The sequence below is a fragment of the Phodopus roborovskii genome, unplaced genomic scaffold (assembly GCF_943737965.1).
Source record: "Phodopus roborovskii unplaced genomic scaffold, PHOROB, whole genome shotgun sequence".
In the NCBI taxonomy this organism is placed as follows: domain Eukaryota; kingdom Metazoa; phylum Chordata; class Mammalia; order Rodentia; family Cricetidae; genus Phodopus; species Phodopus roborovskii.
Genome location: NW_026126567.1, coordinates 18,826,975 through 18,848,042, shown reverse-complemented (window position 1 = coordinate 18,848,042; position 21,068 = coordinate 18,826,975). Strand labels below are relative to the sequence as shown.

Genomic DNA, 21,068 nt, shown 5'->3' with positions numbered 1-21,068 from the left:
AGAGGGGGCTGTGGTGGGGAGGGGGCTGTGGGGAGGGGGCTGTGGTGGTGGAGAGGGGGCTGTGGTGGGGGGGGCTGTGGTGGGGGGCTGTGGGGGGGGGCTGTGGTGAAGGGGCTGTGGTGGGGAGGGGGCTGTGGTGAGGGGGCTGTGGGGAGGGGGCTGTGGTGAAGGGGCTGTGGGGAGGGGGCTGTGGGGAGGGGGCTGTGGGGGTGGGGAGGGGGCTGTGGTGGGGAGGGGGCTGTGGTGAGGGGGCTGTGGTGGTGGTGAGGGGGGATTCGGCTCCTGGCAGGGGCAGGAGTGGAAATGAAAAGACAGAGAGCAGCAATGGGGCCTCGTCACCTCAGCACCCTTCAAAGTGAGGGAAAAGCACATGCATGGCCACATCTAAAATTGTAACAGGCATAATTTAGAGACTGTGAGTCCTACACTGCCCAACTCTAAAGGCTGCTGGGTATGGTGGCGCTCACCTTTAATCCCAGCATTTGAGAGGCAGAGGCAGGCAGATCTCGGCGAATCTGAGCAGAGCCTGGTCTACAGATGAGTTCTAGGACAGCCAGAGCTAGACAGTGAGACCCTGATTTAAAGAAAAGAACTTAAGCTGAGGTCAACCAGACCACCAGTCAAAGCACTTGCTTCCAAGCCTAGGGACATGAGTTCAGTTCCAGAAAACCATATGGTAAAAAGAAAGTCAATTCCCACAGGTGTCCTCTGACTCTTACATCACCGCTGTGGCACGCCCACGCCCACCGTCTCTGTCTCTGTCTCTGTCTCTCTCTCTCACACACACATATACACATTTTTTTAATGTGCAATAAACCTTATTTGAAGAAGCATTGTCTTAGCTTCTTATTCCAGCTTGAAGGCCATTGCCTGGAAGGCTCAGATGAACTTAATAACCACAGACACTCATGGAAATTTGTGAACTGTCTTGTTGTTGTTAGGGTTATTTATTTTGTGTGCATGAATTTCTGAGCATTTTGCCTGCATGGATATATGTGCACTGTGCATACAGGGAGGACAGAAGAGGCGTTGGATATGCTGCGACTGGATTAACAAATGCTTGTGAGCAATAATGTGGGTACTACGAATTGAACCTAAGTCCTCTGCAAGAGCAGAGGATAAGACAAAAGCTGAACCACTGAGCCGTCTCCAGCCAGGGTATGTGGTTTTGAATCTTGGCGTTAATGTCCAGTTACATAGTTTCTCCCTGAGCAATTTTCAGACTGAAGTTAGAGTCTGTGGGAGATTAAGTTCTGAAGGCATAGAGGGCAGTCCCACCTCTCATGAAGCTTTATCTCAAAGTGTGTGCGTGTGTGTGCACGTGTGTGTGTGCGTGTGTGTGTGTGTGTGTGTACACATGCATGAGTGTGCATATGCACGTCTGTGTGCACATGCACTTGGCATTCACACATGCATGTGGGGCTCTCTGGGGAAGAAAGGGAGGTAATAAAGAGATTTATCTGAGGGGCTAGAAAGACGGGAAATAACTGCAGTCCCCTGCAACTTAACCCTGTAACAGTATCAGAGGTGAACCGACAGGCATGCCAGCAAGACGCCTTTATTACTTACTTGCCTTATTTGAACTGAGCCCATATTTCTATTTAATTGCTTCTCTCGTTTTCTTGGGCAATAATTATAAGACTAACTTTTCAAATAAAATAAAATTGCCCCTCTGCACTACACAGGCAGTTACGGGACAGGTTAGGGCAAGTTTTCCCAGTCCTTTGTCCCAGTCTCGGGGTTTCAGAACACTGGATCAGATTAGGAAGCCAGTTCTTGACCTAGCACATGTACTAATTTCAAGGACAACTCACCTGTCACGGTAGACCCTTCTCCCTGCTTCAGTTTCCTGTGTGTCTCTCCACCCACCCGAGCCCTCTGTGAGCGGGGGTGAGGGAAATGAGGAATGGAGTCGCTTACCCACTCAACGGGGTATAATAAGATTTGGTTTCAAAACATCCTCTGGTGACTCGAACCTAGTCACTAGCTAATCTCTGCCGGTGGTCCAGGGAGCTATCAAGGGTGCTGTGATGAGAAAAACTACAAAAGCCCTTGTTCCATTGTGTAAGAAATGAAAACAAATGTCCTTTTACTGGCTTAGTGCTCTGTGATGCCCACTGAAAATCTGCCTCCTGCCTACATTCACTGGGACCACAGCCTTAGTCTAAAGAAGGAGTTATGACCATAAATATGAGAAAAGTATTTTTATGCACATAACGTTGCAAAGTCCACGCATTACTAAACTTTTGAGAAATTTCTGGGAATTTTGAATTCTATTTCCCTGTTTCTCCTATTCTTCTATGGCTAATCTGCACAAATTCCATCTCTCGGGGCCCTATGCCCCCTGGCCTTGGGTTCGATCTAGCCAGTGAGGGGTCCAGGCAGGGAACTCAGAAGGCCTGGGCACTTCTCCAGGTTGGCACTGAGCTTGTAGCTGGCAGCAGTTCCTCTGGGGTTCCACCTCCCAATGGAAAACGACTTCCTCTGTGGTCCCAGCTCCCCCTGGGTGGCTCCCTTTTGATTCTCCAGCTCCTCAGACACTATCTGGATTGTCTCCCAATACTCCATCCTTCCCAACCTTGGCAAGGAACTACTTGACTCCTTGGCATGGTGTCTGCCTTTCTGTTTGGACCCTGGTAGATGGTGCTGCTGTTCGGAAGCAGACATGGCATTAGGGGTATACAATAGGAGCTCCAGTGGCGTAATCTGTTAGCGCGAGGTACTTACTTATACAGGAGTATACAATAAACCTGATAGCCTCATTACTTCTTGGCTGGCAAGGTCTCTCTCAGACAGACCTTTTCCTGACCACCTACTTCTTGAAGTAGGTGTATATGGAAATGAAAGGGACTTGGGACAGAGCTGTAGACAACAGGTCACTATAGAGTCACAAAACACCCCACCCCCCTTTCTCAAGGAGTCTTGAGCCTCATGGGCCTGAGTTTTATCCTTACTGCCAGTTTGGCTCACACACGGGGCATGGAAATGTTTTAGAAACGGGCATAGTTGTTGCAAATGCATACTATATAAGATCTAATGGAACACATACTATATAAGATCTAATGGAAGAGAAATGCTTTGTTCTCTGCTCAGCCTGACTGATTTTAGCCTGATCTATGTGCTAACTGTGTCATCATGGGAAGCATGCACAATCACTGTACTGGGCTCCACTTGGCAGCCTGCCAGCTTGCCAGAGCCTAGTCAGGCAACTTACCAATGTCGAGGACCCTTTGCTTGGCCGTGTGCTGCCGGGAATGCCAGTATTTCCAGTATTTCAGCTGTTCGTCTCGGTTTTTGTCTTCACTGAAGACCACCATCACCACGCTCTGCAGGAGAGGACAGTAGCCATTACCCACTGTTCAGCATCCCATGATCTCACACAGTCTCCAGTCCTGGTAACTCTGCCACAGGTACATTTCTAGAATGTACCTTTTATTGTTTAAGAAAAGTACACAAAGGGCCAGGCATGGTGGGGCTCTGGCCTTTAAATCCCAGCACTTGGGGCAGAGGCAGAGGCAGAGGCAGAGGCAGAGGCAGAGGCAGAGGCAGAGGCAGAGGCAGAGGCAGGCAGATTTCTGAGTTTGAGGCCAGCCCGGTGTACAGTGAATTCTAGGACAACAAGGGCAGAACAGAGAAACCCTGCCTCAAAAAAAAAAAAGAAAGAAGGAGAATAAGTCATCCAGAGAATAGGGGCAAGCAGATGCCTCAGTGAATTCAGGTGTTTGTTGCCAAGCCTGGTGTCCTGAATTAGATCTTAAGAGACCCACAGGGTGGAAGGAGGAAACCAACTCCCAAGTTATCCTCTGACCAACACTTGGACATGCATGTGCATACCCAAACTAGAAACAGCACAGAGTCCTTTATCCTCCTTAACGAATTGTCATAAACAATCAGATGAAGCAATCAGATGAAGTTTATTATTTTGTGTGGTTAGCTAGAACACCAAAACACACTTGGTTTGCACTGGGAATAAAGTCTGAATCCTCTGTCTTAAATGGAATTGGGACGGTAAGAAGCAGACATCCTAGGGAATGCCTCAGGCTGGAGTGGAGCAGGTAATGAGGGGATTACACAGGAAATACAGAAATGCTAGGTGACAAACTCATATTGACAAGAGATTTAAAGCCTCTGATAATTTATAACCCAAAAGTACAAGGGCAGCTATACACCTCAATCAAATATGGCTGTCCTTTACATGAGCTAGAGAAACTATTCTATTTCACAGAAATAAAAATCCAAACCTCTTCAGTTCTCAGTTGGAAACAGCCCACATTAAACTAAATTTATATATTCAATGTCATTTACAGAATGCAGACAGCAATGTCCCTGTCTCAGCCTCTGGAGTAATGGTTCAGAACACATTTTCAGCCAAAATGGAACAAAAGGAGATAAAAATGTCCATTTTAATCAGTTTTTTGGGGGAGGATAGGGGGTTGTTTTTTGGCTTTGTTGGCTTTTTAAGACAGGTTTTTTCTGTGTAACAGCCCTGCCTATCATGGAGCTCAATATATAGACCAGGTTGTTCTCAAACTTGAAATTTCAGAGATCCGCCTGCCTCTGCCTCCCCAGTGCTGGGAATAAAAGCATGGGCCATCAAACCCAGCATAAAATTTCCAAATCCTAATGAAGTGAACTGTTGGGAAAGTCCAAACTCTTGTCCCACCCTTAGATGACTGCCACCTTTGCAGAGTGTTCATATGGTTCTGTGTGAAACTCATGTACAAATGAATAAACTCTTACCTGGGATTTACGATATTTTAAAAGAAAAACAAATGCATTCCTGGCATTCTTCCCAGACACCATGTCTGGATGCAGACCCCCTGGGAGAAAAGTCTCTGCTTTTCATCCCTTTGGGAAACTCCATGGAGCAGTTTCTAGTTGTAGCTGGCTTTCTTGGCGGTGCAGGGGATGGAGCCCAACCTCACATACACTAGAACTAGACAACCCCAGCACAATGCAACACCTTTATGCTTATAAGAGCTGGAGTCAGGAAGCTGGCATCTATGCCCAGGGGCTCCCTGCCTTAGCTGTCCTCAAGTTTTTACCTGTGGCTTTGGAGGCTGTCCTGGAACTAGCTCTTATAGACCAGGCTGGTCTACAAGCCTGCCTCTACCACCTGGGTGCTGGGATTAAAGGTGCGCGCCACCTCTGCCCGACAAGCCAAGTTTTCTTATGTGTAATATTATAATAGTACGATATTGGGGGTTGCTTTTTACTCTTTGGCTTTTGTGGGGCCTTTTGAAGGACCACCACCCAGCTCCCAAATAAATCACGCAGGAGTCTTTTTGTTACTTATGAATGCCCAGCCTTAGCTTAGCTGGTTTCTAGCCAGCTTTTCTTATCTTACATTAACCCATCTACCTTTTCCCTCTGGGCTTTTATCTTTTCCACGTCTGTGTATCTTGCTTTCCTTCTTGCTCTGTGGCTGGCTGGGGGGCTAGCTCCTGCTCCTCTTTCCTTTTCCCCGTTTCTCCTTCTATTATCCTCTCAGACTGCAGCCCTGCCTATCCTTGCTCCTGCCTTGCTCAGCTCATTATTAGACATCAGGCACAGTATCACAGCTCCAGAGTTAAACAAATGCAGCATAAACAAAAGCCATATACCTTAAAATAATATTCTACCACAATATATGATATTGTTGTTGTTACTATGGGTTGTGACTAGTTTCAATAAATCATTGCATATGCAGGGCCTAGCGCAGTCCCTCACACAAGGAAGACACTATCGCTCTGTAGCTTGTTTGATGCAGTGTGTCCTCCGCCGTGGTCCTGGCCATAGGGTTGGGACATGCTAATGTCCTGGGCACTTCCTCCAAAGGACTCGCCGTGCATGAGAACCTGGCAGGCATGTGGTGGATGCATTGTGCTCTAGACGTGCTATGGGTCCCTATGTCTCAACCTAAAAAGCTCAGCAGGACAGAATATGGTGAGCGGAGACTGCAGGCACAGCAGCATGAAGCAGTTTATAAGAGACCAGGAAAATCTATTCTGCAACAAACCAGAGTCCTCCAGTCCTTTTCAAGCCTGCAGTAACTTCCCTCCCCGCCCTGTTGGCAGTGGTGGGCACGCCAGGGACTGGCAGGCTCCCAAAACAGACAGTGAAGGCTCCAATGTCGTTTCCCACAAACGTGATTAATGTGAATAAATCTGAAATCCCTCCAAGCTACTGCTGGTGGGGATCGGGCATCGTCTCGTGAATCCTGGGTAAGCTGGGTGCTGCAGAAGGCTCTAGAAGGATTGTAAATGGTCCTGGGCTCAGCGGGAAGTACGCCCACAAACAAATCCTGATTTACAGGTGAACTACAAACAACTACACACCCAACAAGCTGTGAACCAGGTAAGAGGAATTCCTTGGATACAGTGAAAAGGCATGTTCAACCAAGTTGCTCCCCTGGGGTTTACCAGTTACTGATTAAAATGAAAACCGGGAGCCAATAGGCTCTCTTGCACCAAACTTTCTGAGTTAATTATTTTGGGATCCCCCCCGCCCCGTGCCATTGCAGGAGGATATGAGGGAGTAATTCCACCCCACTGGTCACCCATCCTTTTATTCTGAGAAATGTGGCCATACCCTGACTTTGCTGATGGGGTGTCGGAAGCATTTGTTGTCTCCAGTCTCACTGAGTGTTATGGCATAGAACTGTCCTTTGTTGAGGTAGGTCATGGGGCCCTCACCCTGCTTCTGACGGAGAGATTTGGTGGCTTCCAGGGTGTACTGAAATGTACCACTGGGAAGAGAACACAAAGAGCAGCTGCTTACTGACTTGAACATTCCTGCCTCCCGAACAGTTTCACATCCACAGAATTGTGTACAAACACTAAACAAATATTTCCTCTACCTTAGGCAAAATGCAGAATACAGCAGCAGAAATGAGTCCAGACCAAGGATCAGTGCTGTGCAATATACACAGCATTTTTAACCATGGCTCATAAACCAGATGGTTTAAGTGGGGAGAACGTCTAGGATCTGCTGGGCAACTAATGCCAGAGAAGCATAGGCAGCCCCTGGGACGTTCAGCTCAAGAACGTGTCCAATATTAGTGCTTCTCTCCAGCTTATGTATTTGCCAGTTTTCTTCATCTCCAGCCACAACTTACCTAAAAATATTTCACAAAACCCCAAATTCAGACATTCACTGGTGAGCATCACATTCCCTCCCTACCAGGGGGGTGTTTTCCTCTCTTGTTTGTTTTGCGATAAAGGGAATTGACCCTGTGACCTCCTAAGTTCCAGGCCAGCGTCCTATCACTGAGCTATGTACATCCTTGGCCCTGTTGTGTTTCACTTTGAGAATGGGTCTGGCTGTGGGTTGTGCTGCCCTGGAACTTGGTTGTGATCTTCTGCCTCAAACTTCTGAGCAGCTGTCATCATGGGCGTGTGCCACAAAAACTGGCCTGCTTCCTGTGTACAGACCTGCAGAAGGATTCGGGGTGAGGCTACTCCAAATCAAGCTTGCAGGCTAGTGGCTTGTGACAACTGGTTTACTGCCTGCTTTTGCAAATAAAGTTTTATTGGGACAGCAGAGGCTGATGTTTACTGTATAGCTCATTGTAGATAGAGCTGCAGGTCTCTGCTCAGAATTTCTCAGATAGTTTTTAAGATATAGTCTATAAAACAAAAAAATGGGTTTTTTTCCCCACAATCAGAAGACCATATTGATTGTTCAAAATTTACATAATAGGTATGAATCACATCTTTTTTATTTGATTTGTTCTTCTAAAAATGCTTGTTTTGGTTGCACTGTGGGATAAGCCACAGAAGGGGGTTTTTAAGAAACTCTACGTTGTGACTCACTGGTTAGTCCCTCTCCACTGGCTTCAGTTAGTTAGTCAGCCCACTCATCCCTCCAAAAGGTTTGAGGCACAGGTGACTCAAATGCGACCTCTTCAAATGCCCCACTTACAGGATTGGATTGGAGGAGCTCCCCTCTCTATGGTAGACACTTTTGAAATGTTTTATTTATGTTTTAACTTTTAGAGTAAGAAATCATTTTATATATATATATATGCATGCCTTTTACTTGATGAAAATCTAAGGACTGGAGCTGAAGGGATGGTTCAGTGGTTAGGAGCCCTACTCTTCGAGGACACAGGTTTGGTTCCCAGCACCCACCTGACAGCTCACAACCATCTGTAACTCCAGTTTCCTCTTCTTCTGGCCCCTCCAGGAACCAGGCACACATGTGGTGCACAGGCATACATGCAGGCCAGACGCCTTGCACATAAAATAATAGAATAAAACATTTAAAAAGCGATCAGTGAGTGGTGTGCACTCCCTGCTGACCTACCTTGCTGTCTGGTCATACATATACTCTTCAGCACCAACAGAAGCACTCCGGAATTTCTGAAAATATAATATAAATTGTAGGATTATAACAAATATGCTGAGAATGCATGTAAACATTTTTAAAAATGTAAATAACAATCTAGCAGTAACCATAGTAAACAATAATGTAGTGGTAACAATATTGGTTACCATTCCATCATCCTGGGGAGGGGAAATTGTTATGTTTCCAGATTATCTACAGGTATCCTATGTCTTCATAGAAACCTTTTTTTTTTTTTTCAATTTTCTGTTGTCTCTAACACTTTATTTTAAATGTTTGTTACAAATTCAAAATTAATGGAAGACCGATTACAGAGACAAAATGACAGAGCAAAAGGCAGGCTAATGAAGTTATTACAAGCATAGTTTCTAGAGTAGGACCATCAAGGATCATGTTTTAACTTATTTACCTGACACTTCCATTAAATTGTGTGGCATTTTCTCTGTTAAATTTCTACTTATAAGCCTGGTGCTGGTGAGTCCAGCCTGGTCTACAGAGCCAGTTCCAAGACAACTGAGCTACACAGAGAAACCCTATCCCTTCCAAAAAAAGTCTACTCGAGGAATGTGATCACATTAGACAGACTAGCAAAGTATTAGAAGCATGATCGGTTACAGCATGAACATTTTATGTGTATTAGATCCAAGTAGATAGTAACATGTTGACTGTATCCAGGGTCCTAAGCACCTAGGAGATTTTTCAGAGTAGATTTTGGGAGGAGGCTCTAAGGTTAGAGTTGCACAAACAGCAACCTGGGTCCTAGTATGGGAGTGTGTGTGTGTGTGTGTGTGTGTGTGTGTGTGTGTGTGTACATTGCTACATTTAGACAGTTTCAAATTTTAATGCCAGCATGTGAAGGCTCTTGCCCAAGCCTGAGGACCTGAGTTTGATACCCAGAACCCACACAGTGGAAGAAGACAGACATCTGTACATTTTCCTCTGACCCACATGATATGGGCCACGCTCACATACAAGAACACACACACATATATACATACATACACACTGATACATATATACATACACACACTTAGAAAACATCACTATCAGTTATATGGTCCCTTGGTAGGGTTCATGGATCTGGATGATTGAGGAGTGAGAATAGAACCGGAATGATTAATTAGGGCTTGCTGGCCTCAGTTGTCAAAGTCCTCCACTCCTCACAAACCTCGTGGTACTACTTACCAGCGTGACAAAAAGGCTAGCAGACTCAGATCACTGCACCTCGCCACAACTTCATGCAAAGCATCTTCAGATCTCTTACTCATCTGGACTCAGTAAAGAAAGGGTGTGATATTGTGTGTACAAACCACACATAAGGGCAGGCCCCGTGCCAGGCCAAAAACAAACTCAAGGGTATTTGGGGAGACTTTTTGTTTGTTTCATGCTTTGTCTAGGCAATTTTTTCACCCTAACGGCCCTTTGCTTATATATCATGGTTTTCACTTTGGTATTTTTATAGAGTGTGTGTGTGTGTGTGTGTGTGTGTGTGTGTGTGTGTGTGTGCGCGCGCACGCACTCACTTCTCCTGCTTTTCCTTTGGATTTTGGTCCCTCTGTTTATTTGTTTCATTTGTTTGTTTGTTTGTATTTACTTTCTTTCTTCCTTCCTTCCTTTTAAAGATCCATTTGTTTATTATGCATAGTGTTCTGTCTGCATGTGTCCCTGCCCACCAGAGCTCACTACAGATGATTGTGAGCCACCATGTGGTTGCCAGGAACTGAACTCAGGACCTCTGGAAAAGCAGCAGCCAATGCTCTTAACCTCTCAGCCATCTCTCCAGCCCTGTCCATTTGCTTTCTAAAGAAGAGAAAAGTCATGGCGTTGAATGGGTGGGGAGGTAGGGAGGAAAATCATGATCAGAACATACTGTATGAAAAAGATGTTCAATTAAAAAGTGTGATATCATATATTAGATCCTTACACACCAGCATGTTTAAAATATGTACTAGCATTATTCTAGTTTTGTTCTTGAGGTGTCTGATATAAAGACATCTGCTAAGACTACACCATAAGGAGACAAGGATTCTTTATCTGTCTGTGAGGAAATCTGATACGGCTAAACAAAGCTGTCTTTCCTCACTGACCACTGGTTTCAGCTTTATCTTTCACGCAATCATCTTCTTGGCTATGCTGAAAAAGCTCGTCACACCAGCTGGAAACAAGACCAGAGCAGGTCCCATTTTCATGAATGTTTTTAGGCTAGTAGGGGAGGGAGAGCATTCATCAGACTTATGCAAAAATAATAGTAATAATAGTAATAGCTGGGATGTTGTACACCTTTAATCCCTGCACTCAGGAGGTAGAAGCAGGCAGATATCCCTGAGTTCAGGGCCAGCCTGGTCTATAGAGTGAGTTCCAGCCCAACCAGGACTATTACATAGAGAAACCTTGTCTTGAAAAACCAATAATAATAACAACAACAACAACAACAATAATAATAATAATAACACTTATGCAAGGCTAGGATGTCTCACTCAGTGGTAGCGCACTCAGCAAGTATAGGGAAAAGTTCAATGTCCATTGCAAATGGTTCTATCACTGTGATAGAGCATGTTCCCTGAGAACCCAGGCTACTTCCTGACTCCCTAGAGGTAGTATACTCCAGTGTACCACAAACAAGGTTGACAAATAAGGCACCATCCTCCGCTGTACCCCACAATGGCACAGCTACCAAAGGCAGCTGTGGCTCCTCTGACTGATGTAGCTTTCTGAGCAAAGACACCCTTGGCTGGCCACGTGGGACTCCAGAACAATGATTATGATGATGTCCCAGGGTTACTTTTGACAAGATCCAACCCAAACTGCCCTCTTCCCTCCTGTTCTCTCCAGTGACAAATGAATGTGGTCAATTCAGCCAGAGTCCCAGACATTTCTGGAGTTTTCTGAAAAGAAGTACTAGGTTTTAGAAAAGTTTTCAACTTCACAATCACACTTACAACTACCTCAGCAAGGAGATTGCTAAGGATCCCAGATTCATAGATCTGTGGTCTACACCACAGATCACAGATTCACAGATCATTCAATTCCACTCACAACACCTGCAAGGCAAACTCTGATTTCTCCAAGGCTGGCTGGAGTGAGCAGCACTTCCCTTTCCCATCCAGCGAGTTTGCTAACTCAACAGCTCCAAAAAGCCCCCAGTACAACAGCTTCCTTCACAACCTTCTTTATCTAAACCACCCACACACACACACATACACACACACACCTAATAACATATCCCCCAAACAGTGTGACAGTTCCCTGGTCCACAGCCGTATACTCTTCTATGACTAACATATCTCTACACCAACGGCAATCCACCCAGAAAACACAATGGGCTTCCCATGGGACTGAACGATGGCTTCAGCTATTTGCTTTTCCCCAACAGCACCCCTGAGTACTTGGGGGCAAGTCAAGTATTCAGCAGTATCTGACTACAAGATCCCTCACTCAGATTAAAACTACAAAAGGTTGTTGTTGATCTTAAGTGATGTCACATAAACTGATTGGCGGATTTTTTTTTTTTCTCCTTTTTATTACAAGGTCATTAAAAGTCTAGTTGTAAAACTATCAAGTTCAAGGAAATGTGATAACCCCTCGAGGCAGAGAATTGCTTGGCTCTGACTGTGGTCACTCCCTGCTTCGGAGAATGTGACATGTACCCATAAGCATCAAGTACCAGCTGTGGCAGGGTTGCTAGTGTCCCTTTGAGAGCAATTGCTGCTAGCCAAGCTGTTGTGCCTCTGGTCCCTAGCTGAAAGATAAGCAATTTCTATTGGGATAGATAAGGAACATGCAGATTTTAAACAAACATTGGGTGAGTCGCTGTCTTCTGCAATAGAAGTAATGAGAATCTTAAAGCGACACTTCTCCGAGGAGAAAGGGGAGCGGACAGACAATTTGCCTACTTGCTGCAACGCCCAATCCCCCTAACTAAGAAGACACAAATGACAATCTTGAAACGAAATGGTTGTCACTTCGAACGCTGTGGCTGTGGTGTGACTGTGTCCCTTTAATTTCATGTATAAGAACTTGATCCCCAGCACAGGAGCATTGAGACATCGATGGGTCATATAATCTAACCTCCAGTCCTGAGAGTGAGTTCAATATCGTAAGGGCGAGGTTGTCATAAAAGCGGAGTGTATCATCCATCACATGTATGTAGCCCTGTCACGCTTCTGCCATGCAACAATACAGTCATCATGAGCTGTGGCTCATGGCTCTTAGGTGTCTCTACCCCAATGGCATTGAACAGGAAGTCAAATGAGAGCACTCAGCATGTCGCCATTGTACTTGTCTCTCTAGGAAACCAGCAGTCTCTCCACATCCTCCTTTATAGTTCGGAAAAGCTGAAAATAAGACAGCAATGCCATTCATGCTCATCAGAGGCGCTGCTTCTACATGACAAAGCATGTACTCATTGCTCAGTCCAGGTCAAGAACTGGAGAGGTGGCCCTCAGTGATAACCTAAGAGTCCATGGCAAATCAACGGACACAAGAATATCTTCAAAATTAATAGATGGTGCTGTAACAACTAGGTATTAGTATACACATGGGACCCCAAGCTCTTGCTTCATACCATGTCTAAAATGGTCCAGAGACAGCTCAGCAGGTAGGGGCTGACAAGCTGAGTTCAATATCCAAGATCCACATGGTGGAAAGAAAAGGTGACTCTTGAAAGTTGTCCCCTGACCTCCATCTACATGTGCATATGTAAATGAACACACACAGTCACACACCTCAAAAATAATAGTAATTAGACCAGTCAAAGGTGGTATACATCTTTAACACCAGCACTTGGGAGGCCCGAGGCAGAGGTCCACCTGCCTCTGTCCCCCGAATGTTGGGATTAAAGGCGTGGGCCACCAACACCTGGCCTTACATGAAGTTTTAAAGGAAGTGGGGTTGCTGTGACGGAAGCCGATTATCGATTACCAAGAGCCAGGAGAAAGAATGCTTAAGGTCAAGAGGGTTCATTTAGGGTAAAAACTCTGACATTGTAAACAAATACTAAAACTTACTTTTATGCACTTAAGAGTCTAAAACATGTAGATAAAAACAAAAAACAAACAAACAAACAAAAAAGTTGTGCTGTGACTTTTGGGAGGCTAAGGCTGGGACCTCTCTATTCCTTACAAAGCACACACACACACACACACACACACACACACACACACACACATAAACACAATGGATTGTTGACAATGTAACCAACTTCTGGCTAGTTAATCTGACAAAAGTTACATTGTTTCAAAAAGAGAGATCAAGCTTGCAACATTTTTTTTGCCTCTACCATTTAGAAAGTTCCAAAGAGATGAAGGTGAGAACCACACAGCAGTTAGTTCCATGTAAGCTTTTCCTAAGCCCTCATAAATATTTAAGACTTAAACCAAAACAAAATATAACCTAAGAGAAGCTGGAGAGATGGCTCAGCGGTTAAGAGCACTGACCTCTCTTTCAGAGGACCCAGGTTCAATTCCCAGCACCCAGTCTGTAACTCCAATATTTGACACCCTTACAGAAATATATGCAGGCAAAACACCAATGCATCAATGCACATAAAATAAAAATTATTAAAATAGTAGTAACAGACCCCCCAACCCCCCAGACTGAGGAAACCAACATTGGACGGACTCAGACCCCCTGAACGTGGGTCTCAGTTAGAAGGCCTGGGAAGTCTAAGGGACCTCTGTCTGACAGTGGAACCAGGATGTATCCCTGGTGCACAAAAGGACTTTGGGAACACATTCCCTATGGAGGGAGTAATACTCCCTTAGCCTAGAGGCAGGAGGGAGGACCTAGTCCCTACTCCAAATGACTTGACAGATATTGATGATCCTTCCTGGAAGACATCAATCACCCTTCCTAGAGTAGGGGGGTGGGGTGTGGGATGGGAGGGTGGATGGGGAGCATGGGAAGGAGAGGGTGCTGGGGTCGATATGTAAAATAAGAAAAAGTAATAAATATTAAAAAAAATAAAATAGTAGTAACAAGTATAAACTCGATTTCATGCCATCTCTGTAATGGAAAAGGGCCAGTGCCGTGTCCTGGGACTCACCTCCGCGGCCCCCTCTTTGAAGTTCTCACTATAGGTGCTATCAGGGGTGCTGCGCTGGTCGTCCTTGAGATAGGAGCTGTGACTGGCTATGGAGGGCAAGTCATACTGAGTCTGTTCGAAGATGACAACGCGCTGCTCCTCGCCCTCGGCGCGGGGATAGTGCACCGGGGGCCCCATGAACACTGGCGTGAAGTCCTCGGCTTTCACCACGGTGATGCCTGACACTGGGATGACAGCGGGGCTCTCTGTGATGGACACGCTGTACTGCTCACGCTTCGAGTTCTCCACGTGCTCCTGGCTGAGGCAGAGGTTCACCGGGACAGTCTTCAGGACCTGCACTCGGTTCTCGCCTCCGATCAAAGTGCTGTGGGCTTCACTGGTGCCGAGACAGTTTCTGTGTGCCCAGACCCATGACATGATAGAATTAGAGTCAATCTACGCTTCAAAGACCAGATAAAACAACAACCGTTGCAGGCAGCCATCCTGCTAAACTGTGAGGGGAAGGGCTGATAGGAACCCTCACAATGGAGTGTGGTGGATCTCAGCGTCTTTAGAACTAAGACAGCTGTCTATGTGTGCCCTGGGTGGCACCATAAAACACATGGCCCACTCTAAAAAAGGATGTAAAGTGGTCCTAAATTTTACCACGTTTTGACATCTATCTTTTAGCTCTAAAACAGAAGAGGAGGGCTGGAGAGATGGCTCAGTGGTTAAGAACACTGGCTGTTCTTCCAGAGGACCTAGGTTCAATTCCCAGCACCCATATGGCAGCTCACAAATGTCTGTAACTCCAATTCCAATGGATCTGACACCCTCATACAGACACACATGCAGGCAAAACACCAACCAATGCTCATAAAACAAAAATAAATACATAATTTTTAAAAAGAAAAGGAAGAGTTGAGGGACTGAATATCAGAATGGGCCAATAAGACACAACAAGGCAGGTCCCTTACTGACAAGGGAAATTTACCAACATGGCAGAAGAGGGGAAAGGTAAAAGGACAAGTCTAGAGTAAAAACAACTTTTAAAGCCCTACCCGCCAGCCCTGAATGATGGCTCATGCCATTAATACTAGTACTAGAGAGACAGAGGCAGGCAGATCTCTCAATCCAAGGCCAGCCTGGTCTATGTAGCAAGTTCCAGGCCAGCCAGGGTTATAAAATGAAACACTGTCTTAAATAAATAAATAAACAAGATCTGAACATCCAACCATGATGGGTATATAATTTATAATATTATTTGGACCTTAACTTAAATAAAAATGGTAAGTATGAAGTTTTCTGACTTTTGAGGCTGTGGCTGTAACTGTGAATTAGGCAACAATTAATATTGTTAATTTAGTTGTTGATTAGATTTTACTTATAATAAACCTTATTAATTTATAATAAATTACCCTAAGTTTTTAGAGATACAAATCAAAAGTAAAGGTGAAGCCTGGCAGTTGGTACTGCACACCTTTAATCCCAGCACTTGGGAGGCAGAGGCAGAGGCAGGTGGATCTCTGTGAGTTGGAGGCCAGCCTGGTCTACAGAGTGAGTTCTGGGACAGGCAGGGCTACACAGAGAACCCTGTCTCGAAAACCAAAAATAAAAAAGTGAAATGATTTGACAGTGGAATTTTAAGGTGTTTGGGGGAAAACATGGTAGTTACCAGGAAAAAATAGCCAAAACCTATGGTTGCTATACTGCAACATGGGATAGGGATGGGGCTCATTGCCCATCCTCTGTGCTCTGTATACAGACGGAAACTCTCAAAGGGAAAGATCACCCACGCAGCTCATGCTTGCAATCCTAGCAACCGAGAGGCTAAGAGAGATTATTCAAGTTTCAAGCCAGCTGGGGCTACTTGCAAGCAGAGAGAGAGAAGATAGGCAGGGTAATTTGAAGGGTTGAAGGTAAAGATATTTTTTCAGCGTTTTGTGAAACAGAATAAGGAATTACCACTATAATTTTTCATCAACTAAGAAATAACGGTTCATGGATACTGCAGCATTTAATTACTTCAGGGGTTTAAGGAAATGAAAGGTGGGCTTAAATACAATGGGATCGTTGACTGCCACTGCCATACAAAGAAAGAAAGAAAGCAGTTTAGAAAGTTTAGTTTTGGCAGGATATAATGAAGTGCTTTCATTTGTATTAAAGAATTTGGGTAGAGATCAGGGATAAAGACGAGTGTGAGACTGCTGTACATTTATGAAAGGATCTCACTGACAGCGCCACTCTGCCCTGGTAAGCTTGTGGAAGGAGGAATTGTAAATGGCTTTCTAGGACAGAGAAGAGAAAGCACAAGTTTTTATTGATCCTCGGTTTTTGTTCATTGTGAACTGAGTGACTTTCATCGGGCATGTTCTGTTGAGAGAAATAAATGTTTGGATAAAATTGGCTTTCTCAAGAGTCAAGCTCCCCCGGTTTCTCTCCATAAAGGAGATGCAATAAATAGTCTCTACACTTACCTACCAAGCAAGAATAGTCTCTGGGCTTATCTCCCGAGCAACAGTTGGTGATTTGAGTTTTGATTTTTCAGCTAGAATTTCAAAGTAAAGGTTCAGGAAAAAAATGACTACAGAAGCGAAGTCAACAGAAAGACACCTGCACATCTGAGGTTGTCACAAATGTGTGGCGATGACTCTACAAATTAACTACGAACATGCCTTTAAGCAATAAGCTATCCTCGTGGTCAAATAACAGACTGGGTCACATAGAAGACACAGTGAAGACTTAGACATTTTGTTTAATGTGACTCTGATGAGCCAAATGATGCCGAAATTCAGACCACCCATTTCCATGAACATTTCATAAAGGCCCTGTTCCAAAAACTTCATGAATGTTAATACAGGACCCATCAAAAAAGCAATGGATCCATTATGAAATCAGTATTAAAAAGTAAACAGGAAAAAAACTGTTGCCACAACAAGACCACCTTAGCGGATCCAAGCAAGATGAACACAGTGAATGCCCTTGGGCATCCCTTCATCTCTTTAGTAGTAATCTAGGACTTTGCTAACCCATTTCGTCCAGGACCATCAATATTTATGGATAGCACACTGCAGGCTGGCTATGAATGGGTTCTTTCTACATAGACTGGTAAACACAGCAATAACCTGCTAGCCACATGGGACCCTACACAGACAGTATTTCTGGCTTTGCCAAAATATTCAAATTCTCTTTAGTCTATTTCAGGCCACATTTCTTTATTCTCTACTTATTACGAAGACATGCATTTTTAAGTAAAGAGCACAAGTCAAAATATCTTTCAGTGTCCATATTATCAAGTAAATAAGCAAACTACAGAGCTGTATAAATCTATAAAGTTGTTAGTATAAAAAAGTCATAGATTCCTCTTTGGCCTCAGCAGCAGAAGATGACAAAAGGGACGGCATCTTTTGGAAAATATCACAAGTAAAGATGCACACGTTGGGCCACTGCTGTGGCCCCCAGCTCCAAAAGTCAACCTGTGGCAAATGTGGCTACCGCGCCCAGTGCGGAAGTATAACTAGAGTGCCAAGGCTAAGAGACGGAACACTGCCAGGACAGGGCGGTGAGGCCCTTAAAAACTGTCTATTGAAGACTCACACGTGGATTCCGTGAAGGGACAACACCTAAACCCAAGAGAGCAGCTGTTGCAGCATCCAGTGCATCTTGAGGGCTTCAATCGGTCACAAAATAAATGTTCTGGTTTCAAAAAGTGGTGGCACACACTTTTAATACCAGCACTCGGGAGGCAGAGGCAGGTCGATCTCTGTGAATTTGGAGGCCAGCCTGGTCTACAGAGCGAGTTCCAGGACAGACAGAGTTGTTACACAGAGAACCCCATCTCAGATAGATAGATAGATAGATAGATAGATAGATAGATAGATAGATAGATAGATTCACAGATTCAGGAATCATGCTGTATGGCGAGTATGGTGAAACACACTAGAATGTGTTAACTACCCCGGACTGGTAATTAGTACTCTCTGATAGGGATCCCTTCTCCACGCCACTGCAGGGGCAGAGGCGTGATGGGTGATTTGTGGAACAATAGCTATGCAACGCATTTCAGTCCCGTCTGGTCCCCTCTTCTTCACATAAGCCTATCCAGAAGAGAAGAGACACTACAGTCACTTCAGACTGCCACAGCAAGCATGAAATCTGGCCGAGACTGGATGGGGGAAGCCATCCAAGTCACAGCTGGAAGGTGATAAGCTACAACATATGCCAAGTGACTTCTCCATCTGGCTTCATCAGAAATAAAGTTGGGATCGCCTCTCCCCTTGTAGTCTCATTTCGTCTTCCTGTCACCCAGCTCCTTAGCCCCACTGGATGGCATATGATCTCCTAACATCTGGATTGTGCTGGCAGCAGCTCAAGTGTCTCCACTAGCCATGCCATATCCCTGGGTTCTCAGTACCTGCTTTCCCTCACCAAGAGCAGAAGTCTGCACCCAGCAGCAGGCTCTTATTATGGCAGTCACCTCGAGCTCCTGAGATTTAACCTCCTTGTCGCCTCTTTATCTGAGAGAACTCACTGATGCCCCTCAGACAAAGGCAAAAAGGCCTTTTCCTAGCAAGAGACCAAGTTTTGTAGCAAGAGACTAAACTTTAGTCCAGATCCCCAAAAGATAAAAGAAGAAAGGCTTTTGACCCTACCTCTTCTGAAAAACAGCTCAAGTTATAATTTTAATTGAATTTTATTTATTTTTTTAATTTTTTGAAAATTTTATTCATGATTTATACAGTGTTCTACCTGTATGCACTAGATCTCATTAAAACAGCTGTGAGCCATGATGTGGTTGCTGGGAATTAAACTCAGGAACTCTGAAAGAGCAGCCAGTACTCCTAACCTCTAAGCCATCTCTCCAGGCCCCTGTTTATTTGGTTTTTCAGGACAGGGTTTCTCTGTGTAGCCCTGGCTCTCCTGGAACTCACTCTGAGGACCAGGCTGGCCTCAGACTCACAGAGATCCACCTGCCTCTGCCTCCCAAGTGCTGGGATTAAAGGTGTGTGCCACCACTGCCCGGCTTAAATTTTATGTGTATGAATGTTTTGCCTACATGCATCTGTGAGATCAAGAGGGTAACAGATCCCCTGAAATGTGGAGAGTTAAGAAGATTGGGAACCAACACGTGGTTGCTGGGAATCATACTCAGAGCTAGCAAAAGTGCTCACTGAGCCTCTCTACAGACCATTGGGGTGGGTAGTTTTTTAAGACAGGTTCTCTCTAGGTAGCCCTGGCTGTCTTGGAACTCAGTACAGCCTCAAACTCACAGAGATGCACCTGCCTCTGCTTCCCAAGTGCTGGGATCAAAGGTGTGTGCCATTGTGCCTGGCTTCCTTTCTCAAAAAAAGTCAGAAAAAGAAGTTATTTCTAGGGGCAAACACATTTCCTTACATGTACCATACCTTTTATCCTGGTCTTCTTGGGTGTCGCTTGCTTTGCTCACAGACAGAAGTCGCTTGTCTCGAGGAACCTGGAAATCAGCAGTAAACCATCAGACTTCCTGACCACATGCAGAGACAGACACCAACACAAGCAAATAAGCAACTTTCTGAAGAAGTGGGTTATTTGGGGAAACGATTAAGGGTGAGTAGCTTGAGTGGAAGCAGGGACAAAGGGGGGGACCAGCACAGGTTCTTTGCTAACCGTGATTCAGCTTACCCAGGAGATGCTCCTATGTGTCCCAGCCTTAGGAATGGGTGAGGCAAAGAGCCATCTGTTTGGGATGAAGATGGGCATGAAAAAAGCAGCCCGCTGAGGAACAAGGAATAAGCTTGCTTTCTGGAGCTGGACACTGGGTGCTGACAAAGAGCTTGGGGCGGATCCCGGGCTGGGGCCTGACAGTTCAGCTAGTCTGATAAGGAGCATCTAATAGGCGCACTAACCATTGCCTAGGAAGCTTGCCTCCAATCTTTCTAATCTTCTCATTCTATGAACAATACCAACATATCACACATCATTGCAAAGTCCTCTGAGTCTGTGCGGTGGTGGTATACGCCTTTAAGCCCAGCACTCAAGAGGCAGAGGCAGGCAGATCTCTGTGAGTTCGAGGCCAGCCTTGTGTACAGATAAGAGTTCCAGGATAAGCTTCAAGAGGTACACAGAAACCCTGTCTTGAACCTCCAACAACGCTCAAAAAAAAAAAAAAGGAAGGAAGGAGGCCTGGAGAGATAGCTCAGTGGTTAAAAGCACTGGTTACTCTTCCAGAGGACCCAGGTTCAATTCCCAGTACCCACATAGCAGCTCACAACTGTCTATAACTCCAGTTCCAGGGGAATCTGACACCTTCACACCAATGCACATAAAATAAAGTTAAATAAATTCTATTAAAAAAAAAAAAAGGAAGGAAGGAGGGAAGGAAGGAGGAAGGAAGGAAGAAAGGGAGGGAGGGAGGAAATGAGGGAGGGAGGAAATGAGGGAGGGAGAGAGGGAGGGAGGGAGGGAAGGAAGTCCTCTGAGAGAAGGGAGACTCCACCATCTCCAAACATGTGAGTAAATGGTTTGGATTTGGTTGTGCTGGTAGATTCTTTTGCATTTGCTTTTGGCCTAGTTCATTTGTGCCTAACCTTGAAGAGGTTCTTCTTAGCCAATGGTATCACGGTTTTGAGATAAACACACAGAAGGAAACATCCTTCTACTAGAGTCTTCTAGGAATCCCTGTTTTTTCCACTCAGCCAAATACATCCACAAGCTGAGATGGCTGAACTAGGAAAGTGGTAAA

The 21,068-nt window shown here is 45.0% G+C and overlaps 1 protein-coding gene across 5 annotated transcripts in view; it reads right to left on the bottom strand.

The window, feature by feature from the left end:
- The window catches only part of Grhl2 (grainyhead like transcription factor 2), a 115,356-nt gene that overhangs the window by 59,434 nt on the left and 34,854 nt on the right, over positions 1-21,068 (bottom strand). For all 5 annotated transcript variants that reach the window (XM_051202743.1, XM_051202744.1, XM_051202745.1 and 2 more), the window contains exons 3-7: positions 19,753-19,820; positions 14,369-14,762; positions 8,287-8,342; positions 6,571-6,727; positions 3,215-3,326 (exon numbers count right to left, since the gene is read on the bottom strand). In XM_051202743.1, coding sequence (XP_051058700.1) covers positions 3,215-3,326; positions 6,571-6,727; positions 8,287-8,342; positions 14,369-14,762; positions 19,753-19,820 — 787 coding nt within the window. The remainder of the gene's footprint in view (positions 1-3,214; positions 3,327-6,570; positions 6,728-8,286; positions 8,343-14,368; positions 14,763-19,752; positions 19,821-21,068) is intronic.